This window comes from Lepisosteus platostomus, chromosome 1 (assembly GCF_059453375.1).
Source record: "Lepisosteus platostomus isolate fLepPlt1 chromosome 1, fLepPlt1.hap1, whole genome shotgun sequence".
In the NCBI taxonomy this organism is placed as follows: Eukaryota; Metazoa; Chordata; class Actinopteri; order Semionotiformes; family Lepisosteidae; genus Lepisosteus; species Lepisosteus platostomus.
The window spans coordinates 62,062,565-62,076,427 of record NC_142611.1 but is presented as its reverse complement, the minus strand read 5'-3'; the positions used below and the strand labels follow the sequence as shown (position 1 = coordinate 62,076,427).

At 51.9% G+C, this 13,863-nt stretch overlaps 1 protein-coding gene across 1 annotated transcript; it reads right to left on the bottom strand.

Annotated features, from left to right (window-relative positions):
* Positions 1–4,871: 4,871 nt before the first annotated feature.
* Positions 4,872–13,216, bottom strand: wnt1 (wingless-type MMTV integration site family, member 1). Its single transcript, XM_088633351.1, has 4 exons — positions 11,542–13,216; positions 7,321–7,574; positions 6,011–6,276; positions 4,872–5,576 (listed from the first exon to the last, which is right to left on the bottom strand). Exons 1-4 carry the CDS (start codon positions 11,640–11,642, stop codon positions 5,085–5,087), a joined length of 1,113 nt encoding a protein of 370 aa, XP_088489477.1. The 5' UTR covers positions 11,643–13,216; the 3' UTR covers positions 4,872–5,084.
* Positions 13,217–13,863: the final 647 nt, after the last annotated feature.

Genomic DNA, 13,863 nt, shown 5'->3' with positions numbered 1-13,863 from the left:
TCCTATGTCCAGTCTCTGGTCATACCCAGGTCTGTTTGTGTCCAGTTCCTATGTCCAGTCTCTGGTCATACCGAGGTCTGTCTGTGTCCAGTTCCTATGTCCAGTCTCTGGTCATACCCAGGTCTGTCTGTGTCCAGTTCCTATCTCCAGTCTGTGGTCATACCGAGGTCTGTCTGTGTCCAGTTCCTATGTCCAGTCTCTGGTCATACCCAGGTCTGTCTGTGTCCAGTTCCTATCTCCAGTCTGTGGTCATACAGAGGTCCGTCTGTGTCCAGTTCCTATGTCCAGTCTCTGGTCATACCCAGGTCTGTCTGTGTCCAGTTCCTATCTCCAGTCTGTGGTCATACAGAGGTCTGTCTGTGTCCAGTTCCTATGTCCAGGCTGTCCTCTTTGAGCCTCCTTCATGGAAACCAGCAGGGGGCAGAACAGGGGCTGTTGCACAGTTCAGAATCGTCTCAGAAGACACAAAGTGAGAAAGAGGGAAAGAAATATTGAGATATACACATTTCGCTTTATTATGTTGGTTATGTGGATCTTTGCTGATTAATCACTGATGGAGTTTCTCCTTGTGGCCAATCTGCTGGCTATTTCCTGCCCTTAGCCCTTTCCACAGTCATTATTATTCTTGAGCACACCTAATAATGGTAATTACATTTATCACTTTTCATCCCACAGGATACCAAAGCTCTTCACACACAGGAGGAGACCCAGTTCCTCCCCAGTGAAGAGCAGCCCCTCCTGGGAGACACACTGCAGCCCCACTGCACAGCAGCTCAGGGCAGGAGAGAGACACTGCTGCTCCAGGGGGTGAACGGAGGACAGACTGTGCAGGAGTTGACTGGAGTCGCATGTGGGTGGAGTATAGAATAATAAACACAAACAGAAGGCGAGTCAATGGGAGGTCCTCACACAGACAGAGATGTGTAAGTGTGAGACTGTGTGGGTATGAGTAGGTATGTGTGAGTGTGTGTGCATGTGTATTTTGATGTGTGAATATGTGTGTGAAAATATGAGTGTGAGTATGAGTACCTGTGTGTGCATGTGGATTATGAGTATGTGTGTGTGTGCCTGTGTAAATGTGTGCATGTGTATTATTATATGTGCATGTGTATTATCAGGAGTATGTATGTGAGTGTGTCTACCTGTGTAAGTGTGTGCATGTAGATTATGAGCATGTGTATGAGTGTGTGGATATGTGAGTGTGAGATACTATAAGTGTGTGTGCATTTGTATTATTATGAGTATGTGTGTGTTTGTATATGCATGTATTGTATGGGTCTGTGTTCATCTGTTCTTCTGCACATATCCTTGTGCACGAGCTTGTGTGTGCGTGCACACCTGTGGGCGCTTGTGTGCGTGGGAGCGTTTGTGTGCCTCTCTCTGCTCCCCTGCGGCCGCTGTGCCTGCCATCCTGGCTGACCCCGCGAGGCCGCAGCACGGCGCACTGAGCAGGGTGAGGCCGGATCTCTGCCAGACTGCTGTGGCTGCTGCTGTCAGCCAGAGAGCTTTCTTTCTGCATTAAATAAATTAGAGAGAGAGAGGCCTAGAGTTATGCTGGGTGTTGTAGAAAAACAGTTTGCAGTGTCCAGGACTCTGCTGGCGTATGCCAGTATATGCTGGGGTTTACTGGTGTTTTAGTGGAATGTTCTGGGTATATAGGCATTAACTGGCATTTAAGTGGAATATTCTGGGGTATATACAGTAGGTGTTTGTTGGGGTTTAGTGGAATATTCTGGGATATATAGGTGTTTGCTAGTGGTTTAGTGGAATATTCTGGGTACATTGGCATTAACAGGCATTTAAGTAGAATATTCAGGGGTATATGGGTGTTTACTGCTGTTTTAGTGGAATATTCTGGGATGTATAGGTGTTTACTCAGGTTTTAGTATAATATTCCCTTGTATATAGTTTTTTGATGGTGTTTTAGTAGGATAGTTGAGTTAACTGCAATATATTTAATGTTTCTGAAACTTATTCAGTAAATAAGTGTAATTTACTGAAGCTTACTAGCATTTCCTAGTACACACTGGGGCTTACTGAAATATCCAAGGTCTACCAAACTGTTCTATGGTTTGTCGGCATATATTGTGGTTACTGGAATAAATTGAAATTAATTCGCTACAAATATTGTTTTTCACTGATTCGGTCAAACCCCAATTCAGGCAGAGGAAAGATGAGGCTGGATTTGAATAGCAAGCTTTGTTGGGGTCCGACAACCCTCAACCTCCGAGTGAGGAGAACGACAGTCTGTCAGCAAAGAGGGGGGCTGTCACCCCACTTGCCCCACCCTTGCAGGAAGCTGCTGGTGAAGTTGAGATGGAGTTGGAGGGAGGAAGGCGTGCAAGAATGAAAGAGGAAGAGTCAGCAAGGGTGGGATATGACTAGATAGGCCGCAGAAGTGGGGGAGATCAGAGGTTCTGGGTACAATGCCATCGCATCCCAAGGAGAAGAGTCCAGCTCATTTAAGTGCTTTAAATTTAGCTCCTGGACATAGACAATAAGGCCACTGAAACTGCTGATTCATATAAATATGTTGGCGCTGTTTCTGATTCCACACTTACATGGAATGCAAATCTAGATTTTATTCATGAGACATAAAACTGTTCTGCTTGTGTCAAGTGAGGCCATTTAAAACTGACAAAGCTGCTGTGACCTTGTTTTATAAGATGATCACACAGTACCTTAACTTCAAACATTGAAATGGTGCATACTGGTGCACATGGGGTTACTGGTTCATACTGGGGTTACTGGTTCATGCTAGGGTTACTGGCATTAATGGGATATGCAGGGGTGCAAATTGGTGTTACTAGAATATACTGGAAATATTAGAATATACTAGGGTTACTGGGACTCATATGAAATATGAATGCAAAATAGATCAAGGAACAAAAATGAACCCAAACGACTGATAAAGGGAGAAGACAAGATTCTTTGAAAATATAAATTTTATTGCTCTTTAACACTATAAAAACAACTTTTATTTTTTAAAGGACAACAGAAAAAAAAACTAGAGTATTTAATTTTCATAACACTGCTCCAATCTACCATAACATACAAAATCATAATAAATATTTTTTGTTTTGTATTTACAGAAATGATAATCCCTTTAACACATCAGTGCATGTTGTATACAGACAGTCCGGGGACAGAGTGCAGTGTGTGTGTGTGCAGTAAGTGTGTGATGGAGTGTGCCATGTGTATGTGTGCTCAGTGTGTGGTGCAGTGTGCAGTGTGTGCTCAGTGTGTGATGCAGTGTGTGCTCAATGTGTGGTGCAGTGTGCAGTGTGTGCTCAGTGTGTGATGCAATGTGCAGTGTGTGCTCAGTGTGTGATGCAGTGTGTGCTCAGTGTGTGGTGCAGTGTGCAGTGTGTGCTCAGTGTGTGATGCAGTGTGTGCTCAATGTGTGGTGCAGTGTGCAGTGTGTGCTCAGTGTGTGGTGCAGTGTGCAGTGTGTGCTCAGTGTGTGATGCAGTGTGCAGTGTGCTGTGCAGTGTGTGCTCAGTGTGTGGTGCAGTGTGCAGTGTGTGCTCAGTGTGTGATGCAGTGTGTGCTCAGTGTGTGGTGCAGTGTGCAGTGTGTGCTCAGTGTGTGGTGCAGTGTGCAGTGTGTGCTCAGAGTGTGATGCAGTGTGTGCTCAGTGTGTGGTGCAGTGTGCAGTGTGTGCTCAGTGTGTGGTGCAGTGTGCAGTGTGTGCTCAGAGTGTGATGCAGTGTGTGATCAGTGTGTGGTGCAGTGTGCAGTGTGTGCTCAGTGTGTGATGCAGTGTGCAGTCTGTGCTCAGTGTGTGGTGCAGTGTGCAGTGTGTGCTCAGTGTGTGGTGCAGTGTGCAGTGTGTGCTCAGTGTGTGATGCAGTGTGTGCTCAGTGTGTGGTGCAGTGTGCAGTGTGTGCTCAGTGTGTGATGCAGTGTGTGCTCAGTGTGTGATGCAGTGTGCAGTCTGTGCTCAGTGTGTGGTGCAGTGTGCAGTGTGTGATCAGTGTGTGATGCAGTGTGCAGTGTGTGCTCAGTGTGTGGTGCAGTGTGCAGTGTGTGCTCAGTGTGTGGTGCAGTGTGCAGTGTGTGCTCAATGTGTGGTGCAGTGTGCAGTGTGTGCTCAGTGTGTGATGCAGTGTGTGCTCAGTGTGTGATGCAGTGTGCAGTCTGTGCTCAGTGTGTGGTGCAGTGTGCAGTGTGTGCTCAGTGTGTGATGCAGTGTGCAGTGTGTGCTCAGAGTGTGATGCAGTGTGTGATCAGTGTGTGGTGCAGTGTGCAGTGTGTGCTCAGTGTGTGATGCAGTGTGCAGTGTGTGCTCAGTGTGTGATGCAGTGTGCAGTGTGTGCTCAGAGTGTGATGCAGTGTGTGCTCAGTGTGTGATGCAGTGTGCAGTGTGTGCTCAGTGTGTGATGCAGTGTGCAGTGTGTGCTCAGTGTGTGATGCAGTGTGTGATCAGTGTGTGGTGCAGTGTGCAGTGTGTGCTCAGAGTGTGCTTGTAGTACTCGTGATAACTCAGACATGTATTTTTGGTTTCGGCAGCGCAGCCTGAGACACAGTTCAGTTCTGGAACCCCAGCGGCCGGCGGTCATGGCGGAGACGCCCCATGTTGCCTGTCACAGCCTGTGCCCGGTCTCCTGCTCCAGGGCGAGGGACAGGAGGGAGCAGGAAAGAGGCTGCAGTGGGCCCTGCTGGAGCGCCCTTCATCTCCCTGTGCTGCTCCTGGTTCCTCACTTGTGTCCCTCCCTTCTTATCCCACCTCCCCCCGTCTCTCTCCTCTCCTCCTCCCTCTCCCTCTCTCCCTCTCCTGTTCCCTCTCTCTCCTCTCTCCTCCCCCTCTCTCCTCTCCCCCTCTCTCTCCTCTCTCTCCTCACTCCTCTCTCCCCCTAACCTCTCTCTCCTCTCTCTCTCCTCTCTCCTCTCCTCACTCCTCTCTCCCCCTTTCCTCTCTCCCCTCTCTCCTCTCTCTCTCCCCCTTTCCTCTCTCCTCTCTCTCCTCTCTCTCTCTCCTCTCCTCTCTCCTCTCTCTCCTCTCTCTCTCTCCTCTCCTCTCTCCTCTCTCTCCTCTCTCTCTCTCCTCTCCTCTCTCCTCTCTCTCCTCTCTCTCCTCTCTCTCACAAGCACTGGTGCAGAGTCTGTGTGCTGGTGCAGTTCAGGCAGCTCACATGGCAGCACCAGTGGAAGGTGCAGTTGCACCGCTCAGTGACCCGCTCGGTTCTGGTCCGGTACCCCCGGCCGCAGCACAGCAGCTCGCACCCATCCAGCGCCGGGGACGAGCTGTTGCAGTTCCTCCCGACGGTGCCGGGCGTGCCTGTCTTCCCGTTGTAGGAGCAGAAGTTGGGTGACTTCTCGAAGTAGACCAGGTCGCGGACGGACGGCGGCTTGTGCGCGGGGTTCTCGGGCTCCAGGTGGCGGGGGTCCGCCCTCCGCGAGGCCCGGTTGCTGCCCTTGTTGCTGTAGACGACGCGCGAGGCCCCGTCGAAGCGGTCCTTCAGGAAGTCGCCCACCGCGCGGAAACTGGGCAGCCGCATCCAGCAGGTCCGCACGGTGCAGGAGCCCGACATGCCGTGACACTTGCACTCCTGCCTCATCTCCGAAAACACCGTCTGGGAGGGAGAGATGGGATCGTTACGGATTCGCTGGAAGACCAGGGGACAGGGGGCGGAGAAGGGGAAAAGGGAGATGCAGGGCGGACAGCATGGTGGCGCAGTGGTCGGCATTGCTGCCTCGCAGAGCTGGGGCCCTGGGTTCTGGACCTGGGCTGCCGTCTGTGTGGAGTTTGCACGTTCTCTCTGTGTTTGTGTTGGTTTCCTCCCACAGTCCAGAGACATGCTAGCGGGTTAATTGGCTTCTGAGAAAACTGGCCCTGGTTTGTGTGTATCTGTGTGTGTCTGTGTGCCCTGTGATGGACTGGCGTCCTGTCCAGAGTGTACCCTGCCTTGTGCCCGTTGCTTGCTGGGATAGCTCCCCGCGAGCCTGAATTGGAAGGAGTGAGGAAGCAGGCGGAAGAGGGAGAGGAGGGGAGGGGACAGCTGCTCACCGTCCTGCCGGCCTCGTTGTTGTGCAGGTTGATGAGGAAGCGCAGGTCGCGCCCCCTCTCGCTGGAGTCCACGAACTCGCGGCCGAAGGCGCGCCCGAAGTCGATGTTGTCGCTGCAGCCCCCCCAGTGCCAGTCGGGCCCCCCGGGGCCGCGCCGGCGGTAGTCGCAGGTGCACGACTCGATGGAGCCCTCGGAGCAGGAGCGCGCCACCGCGTGGGTGACCCCCGCGCTCGTGATGGCGAAAACGAAGGCCGTCTCCCGGCAGCCTGCGGACAGCCACGCATGTTAATGAGTCCTGTTCAAGTCCTGTTCGTTTTTAAACCTCGAGCTACTGGCTGCCGATGAGAATACACTGAGGAAACGGGTTTGTTCTAGATATGAAACAATCGAGAAAGTGTGATAAAGTCTTATATTAAAGATCTCACTTTCATCTTTTGCATTTCAGCTATTTAACTCAGGTCCTTTTCATACTTTTTAAACAGTGACATGCAACCCATATTTTAATTGATTTAATTCATTGACATGGGGCTTTGCATAAGTCAGTCAGTGGAGGCACTTTGAAATGAAAAACTGTCTCACTGCAGTGTGGGGCCGGTGGTGCTGGAGAACTGGAGCTGCACACCTGCAGATCTGCAGGAAGACCCCCAGCACCAGAGCCAGGACCGGGGGGAGGACCAGCACGCTCTGGCTGAGAGCATCGCAGGTGCTCAGGCCCCTGTTGTCAGGTTCTGACGTGTGTGCGTGTGTGAGGGGTAGTTACACAGCATAAAGCCTACATCTTGATGAATTCTCTGCATGTGAAACCTGTCGTGGGGAATATTTGCAGAAAACCAGAAAGTGCAGAAACAGAAAGTGACATTTCAGAGCTACTTTAAGATGAGGACATGCCTTTGTACCCTGTATGGTAATATTTATGTTGGCCTTAAATGTTAAACTGAAATATATACTGCTCCTAAAATGTGTGCTCGATAAGCTTCCCGATAACTGACATTTATGGTAACAGAGAGCTGCTGTTAAAAGTCTACCTCCAGAGCAGGTAGGGAGATAATTGTACATCTCTGTTTCCTCTGGTCTCCAAAGAGTCATTGACATAACAGCTTCAAACTGCCCACTTCAAACCTTCACTGAGCTGCGCTGGGACGTTTTGCAGGCCTGCACTACCCAGTCCAGCCACTGGTGGGCACAGCTGCACAGCAAGCCCAGACTGAATGATTGGCTGCAGCCCCCCTCCCGCCCGTTACTGAACTGGCGCTCTCCCAGGCGGCCCCGTGACCCGGCAGCGGGTCCCGAGCCCTGCTCCGGACACGCACCGCGGTTGACGATCTTGCCGAAGACGTTGGGGCTCTGCGTGGTGGGGCAGTTCCAGCGCCGGCTGCGGAACTGCCACTTGCACTCCTTGATGGCGGCGTGCAGCCCCCCCGCGATGGCGTGCAGCACCCCGGGGTTCTGGCGGATCAGGCGCCGTTGCCGCCGGCTCAGCAGCTGCAGGCTGGGGTCCAGGACCAGCTGCACGTTCCGGGTGTCCGTCAGCAGGTTGGCCGAAGAGGCCACGTTCACGATCCCCCTGTCAGCACGAGCACAGCAGAGCCCCGGGTCAGCCAGGGGGAGAGGGAGGGAGAGAGGGGGAGAGTGAGTGTGTGGGATTGAGTGTGAGGGAGAGTGAGAGTGTGAGGGAGAGTGTAAGTGGGAGTGGGAGTGTGTGGGAGTGAGTGTGAGGGAGTGTGAGAGTGTGAGGGGGAGTGTGAGAGTGGGAGTGTGAGGGGGAGTGTGAGGGGGAGTGTGGGAGTGGGAGTGTGAGGGAGAGTGTGAGGGGGAGTGTGGGAGTGTGAGGGAGAGTGTGAGGGGGAGTGTAAGTGGGAGTGGGAGTGTATGAGAGTGAGTGTGAGGGAGAGTGAGAGTGTGAGGGGGAGTGTGAGAGTGGGAGTGTGAGGGGGAGTGTGAGGGAGAGTGTGGCAGTGGGTGGGGAGTGTGTAAGTGTGAAGGGGAGTGTGTAAGTGTGAGGAGGAGAGTGGGAGTGTGAGAGTGTGAGGGAGTGTGAGGGAGAGTGTCAGACGGAGTGTGAGGGAGTGTGAGAGTGTGAGGGAGTGTGAGGGGGAGTGTGGGAGTGTGAGAGTGTGAGGGGGAGTGTGGGAGTGTGAGGGAGAGTGTCAGGGGGAGTGTGGGAGTGTGAGAGTGTCAGGGGGAGTGTGGGAGTGTGAGAGTGTGAGGGGGAGTGTGGGAGTGTGAGGGAGAGTGTCAAGGGGAGAGTGGGAGTGTGAGAGTGTGAGGGGGAGTGTGGGAGTGTGAGAGTGTGAGGGGGAGTGTGGGAGTGTGAGGGGGAGTGTGGGAGTGTGAGGGACTGTGAGAGTGTGAGGGGGAGTGTGGGAGTGTGAGGGAGAGTGTCAGGGGGAAAGTGGGAGTGTGAGGGTGAGTGTCAGGGGGAGTGTGGGAGTGTGGGAATGTGAGGGAGAGTGTCAAGGGGAGAGTGGGAGTGTGAGGGAGAGTGTGAGGGGGAGTGTGGGAGTGTGAGGGAGAGTGTGAGGGGGAGTGTAGGAGTGTGAGGGAGAGTGTGAGGGGGAGTGTGGGAGTGTGAGAGTGTCAGGGGGAGTGTGGGAGTGTCAGAGTGTGAGGGGGAGTGTGGGAGTGTGAGGGTGAGTGTCAGGGGGAGTGTGGGAGTGTGGGAATGTGAGGGAGAGTGTCAGGGGGAGTGTGGGAGTGTGAGGGAGAGTGTGAGGTTGAGTGTGGGAGTGTCAGAGTGTGAGGGGGAGTGTGGGAGTGTGAGGGAGAGTGTGAGGGGGAGTGTGGGAGTGTGAGGGAGAGTGTGAGTGGGAGTGTGGGAGTGTGAGAGTGTGAGGGGGAGTGTGGGAGTGTGAGGGGGAGTGTCAGGGGGAGAGTGGGAGTGTGAGAGTGTGAGGGGGAGTGTGGGAGTGTGAGGGAGAGTGTGAGGGGGAGTGTAGGAGTGTGAGGGAGAGTGTGAGTGGGAGTGTGGGAGTGTGAGAGTGTGAGGGGGAGTGTGGGAGTGTGAGGGGGAGTGTCAGGGGGAGTGTGACAAACTGTAATATTTATTCTGCCCCCTGTATGAAAGCCCCCAGCCTGGTAGCAGGCGCGCTGGCCTGGCTGTGCAGCAGCAGCGCTGGTAGCGAGGTCTCAGGAGACAAACATTAATAATTATCCACTCTTTTTTGGCGGCTCCTGCCAGCCCTGGCTTTCTGGGAACTTTTTCTTCTTTTTCTTGGCCATGGTGGCGGGAGTAAATGAGTCTCGCATGTCAGCTCCCTGAGCAAGTGGAAGAGTTTTAACCAGCGAGGGGCTGGGACCCTAAACTCCCAGTTACGGCACACTCTCCCTGCCAGATTAAAATGAGCACCCCCTCCGAAAACAAATTCTGAACAGTGAGCTGTTACAATTTTCATGCTGCCCAGCACCGACGCAGAGCATAGGAACTCAGCTGCTCTCCTGTTTTTCCTCCGTGGCCGTTGATTTTAACCTCTAATCAGTTTATCGTGGTTAATTGTGCAACGGTCTCTCACTTCTTGTCACTTTGAATTAGTAAAAGTACCCCCGAATATGATCGGTTTACAAATAAAGCGGCGTTGTACTGAATAACCACGGCACAGCCTACGAAAAATCGAGAACAATACTGAGCAGGCGATTTGGGTCACTGGCGCAGTTTGTCACCACCTGACCACGTTCCGTCACCCCTGCGGTGGGCTTCCTGTCGCGCGCCGCCACTGTCCCTGCAAGTCGGCAAATTGCAGGTTATGACGCCCACATTTAGTGCGGAGGGACGAAATTAAAACGAGTGCAATGCAATCCATCAAATAGACATACGTATACACGTGCATACACACATACTGTACTGTAGATAGGCAGACCTCCTTTGGTTTTACACAGGGCAATCAGGCTCTCACAGTGTGCAATTAAATAGGCACCGAGTTCCAGAAAGCCCCGGATAAGCATAGTTTTCGTTACACAGAATTTAGATTAAGTCAAAGTGCGCAGGCATTATAACTTCATCTAAGCTGTAACATTACGCAGTTCCACCATCCGCATAACCCCGCGAGCGACCTCGAATGGAATTGCGTTCAGCCATAAAATAAATCCGCATTTAATTTATCCCACATTGGACTGAAAAATGCTGTCCCGTGTTCAAGCCGCACTGTCGAAAGGCTGGGGCGGGGTAGGGGGGTGGGGGACAGGCGCGGCCCTTGAGCCTCACTGCACAGCTGCTGTAAATAAACACGGCTCGCGCAGACAGACACACTCTCCCGTTTCCACGTGTACTACTGCCCTGCCACGCGCAACCCACTACCGCTACTATCTCTCCGAATTAGAATTGTATTACGAATCAGGCCACTTTTCGTTATTTGCTCTTTTAAAGACACCTTATATATTTGTTTTTCAGCAATTTGCTATAGATAGCCGAGGGACTCCCTGCTACGCGTTAAACGTCTTTTGGAATTGTCTCGATAAGTGAGAAATGCCACCGGTGTCATTATGATCGAAATGTCTTGAATGAATATTTCTCATCTGAATTTAAATACACGGCAGATTATTTTTTTTTTTGCGGAAACAAGAGTTGAATTCGGCGCCGTAAGACCGGCTTTAACGAGGTGAAGAGGGTCTCGCCCTAGCGCGGGGCTCCGCTTGCGTCTAACCAGCGCTCCCATCGGTCCTGGTGTCCTCGCGCAGAACAGCCGCGAGGCTGCAGTTCGGTTCTGCTCAAAGCGCAGCTCGCGGCCCTCGGCGACCCTCACGCGGTGCGGCCGCGGGCGAGTCGAGACCGCTCAGCCCAGCCCGAGTCCAGCACTGTACAAGTGCTCTACCGAGCCTAGTAGTTTCAGGCGCACTGTGTGCGTGAGGCTTTTCGCTAAGACACAGTGTCAGTGAAACAGCACAGAGATCTGCTGCCCCGAGCGCACGGGCAGGTAACGCGAGTAATTCTAAGGCACTAACTTGGGATCTCCGAGTGAGGAAATGACCCCACTCTTGAACAAGATTCCGCGCTTCGAACAGCCTCTTAATGTGCAAATAATGGATTTGAGAAACTTCTTCAAATCAGTGGCGAACTAAAATCTTCTTTCCATTTCTTGGTCTCTTTCGTTGACCTGGGTTCCGATTAATCTTGACTTAAAACAGTGTCAGTATTTAGTCCTAGGTGTAACTGTTACAGTAATAATAAGGTATATTAAAAAAGAATTGACCATTTAATTAATGATTTGATTGTAACGCACACATAATGTCGAAATTGAGACAATTTTTGGACAAATCAAGAGAATAAAAAAATGCACTTAAGATAAATAAAAATAAACACATTGCTGTTTTGTAAATTAATTTCCGCACTAATACGCTACTGTCCGCGACTAAACACAAATAGTTCTGCATTTAATACAGTTCATTTTTAAAGGGCCGGGTACCTGAATACATACATACATACGTCTGCAGACAGATTATCTCCATTTCGTAAACTATACATGTGGATCTTTCCAACGGGGTGTGTTTGTGCATTAATGACTAAACCGGAGAAATAATGAAGCTCGTGACCCACTCACCACCAGCGCCCGCTGTTGTTGACCGCCTCCGTGCCGGACAGCGAGGAGACCAGGAGCGCGCACACTGCCCGCACCGCCGCGAGCAGGGCGAGCACCCGCATCGTGTCGCGGTGACCAAAAAGCTGCTCGTCGCTTTTCTCCCTTGGAAAAGGCAAGCCCAGTACAGCCTTATGATAAAGGACGGGCCACTTCTCAACAGAGAACAGCCCAGTGCCGCGCTCACAAAGTCTACAAAGTGACAGAGTCTGTGTTTAAATTGGATGTTCTTCTCTTCTTTTATGATTTGTTGCTTGCTTCGAGGCTAAATGGTGCTGTTAGTCTTTGGGAAATAATGTCCATATGCTTAGTAATTTATTTTAAAGAGTTGGTTTCTCCGTTCATTGAAAACAATCGGCGTGAACAGGAGACACCCGACAGTCTCCTGACGCGTCCCAGAAAGACCTTCTCCTCCTTTCTCCCTTCCCCGGTGCTCGGTAAGGGACAGGCTCAGTCCGGAGCGACACTTGTTATGGCGAGATTCTACACCAAGGTGTCAACGCGAGCCGCAGCACCGACAGAAAGAGACACGGCTCGTCCTCCTGGTCACACAGAACCTGTGTCTCTGAGCAGGTAGTTACATGCTCCGTCTGTACAGGGGGCTCTCGCGTCGCGTATTAAAATCAGCAAAAACCTCTGAAAAGTTTATTTTTTTCACAAAAGTGTTTTTGCACCCTTTTGTTTTTTTTAAAAAAAATGACTTTGCGCGACGGAAAAACCCAGAGCCGGAGAAAGACCGAAGTGTCCACGGCGCGAGCGTCAGCTCGTCAGTGTCCTGCCTCGAGCGCGGACGTGCTCTCCTCGAGCGCGCTGCCTCTCTGCTGGGGTGCCTCTTTGCAGACGAGCACAATAAGCGCGTGGGACAGGCGCTCAGACTTGATCCCAGCAGTGAGTGATAGGCGACACATTCTTCACTTATTGAGCGCAACGCGGGGACTCGGTGAAAAAAAAAAGGGATTTGCTACAGCTTGCTGTCCTCTGCCTTTTTGTTCGCTCTGTTGAGTGGTAGGAGGGACAGGTTAATTCCCTTCAGAGACCGCAATAAGGACTGGAGCGGAAAGAGAGGAGCGACAGATAGGCGGAAGGTAGGAAGAGAGGCTAGGAGGAAAGAACCAGGAAAGCGGGAATGAAAAGAGCCGCTTTGCGCCAATCCTACACGTGTTCCACAGTATTTTTAGGCTGGAGGCACCACATCCAAACCGCCCTGAGGTTCTTCTCCTGTTTGCGAGGCTGCCTGCGTTACGCGCGCGCGACTCCCTCTGTCCTCTCCGTGTCCCTCGCACGCTCCTGCTCTACCTTACAGCGAAGAGCAGGGGCTCCCTGAGCGTGCAGGTGGCAGATCGGGTCCGCACTGTAGCAATGGGAGTGCATTCACCCCCCCCACACACACACACCCCCCCCCCTCCAGCCTAGAAATCTACTGTACCTCGCGCCCGGAGCGCAGCGCGCTAATCTGGAACTCCGAGCGCTGCGCTGCCTATCCAAGCGCTTCAGTCTTCCTCTAACCCCCCACCTCTTCGTACTTCGATCTCCATCGCACACAATTTACGTTCTTTCCTCCGTCTGACTCCCTGGATCTTTGCCGCGGTCCTTGAACGCGTCAGGGGCCGCGCCCGTGTGGGTCTGCCCGGGGCCGCTCAGGTGTGCACACGGGGGCACACGGCCAGGTTCACACTCACACTCACTGGCATTCAAATACACGCGTGTGCACTCACATGCACACTCGTCCCTCCGTATCCCCCCACACCCAGAATCCAAAATGTGAACATATGACCCCGCCACACAAACCCCTCATTTGCACTGCAGTTACTGTTAACTGTACTGATGCAACTGATGCTAATTCTGCTCCTGCAAGAACCATTGCTGCTGTTGATGCTACGACGGCTCTATTTCTGCTGATTCAACAGCTACTGCTCCACTAACAGTATTGCTACTGCTACCACTCCTACTGCTGCCATTACTACTACTGCTACTATTTCTGCTGAATCTACTACAACTACTGCTTTACTAATACTACTTCTACTCTGCCACTACTATTGCTCTATCTCTGCTTATTGTACGACAACTACTGCTCCACTAATACTCCTGCTACCACTACAATCACTGCTACTACTGCTGCAGCTGCCACTACTACATCCACTGCTACTGCATCTGCTGTCACCACTACTACTAGTACTGTTAGTACAACTCATACATTTCTGCACTACAGCTACTCGTCTATGACTGCAGTTATTAACAATTTATTATTATTAGTTATTAGTTATTAGTTATTATTAGTAGCTGGAG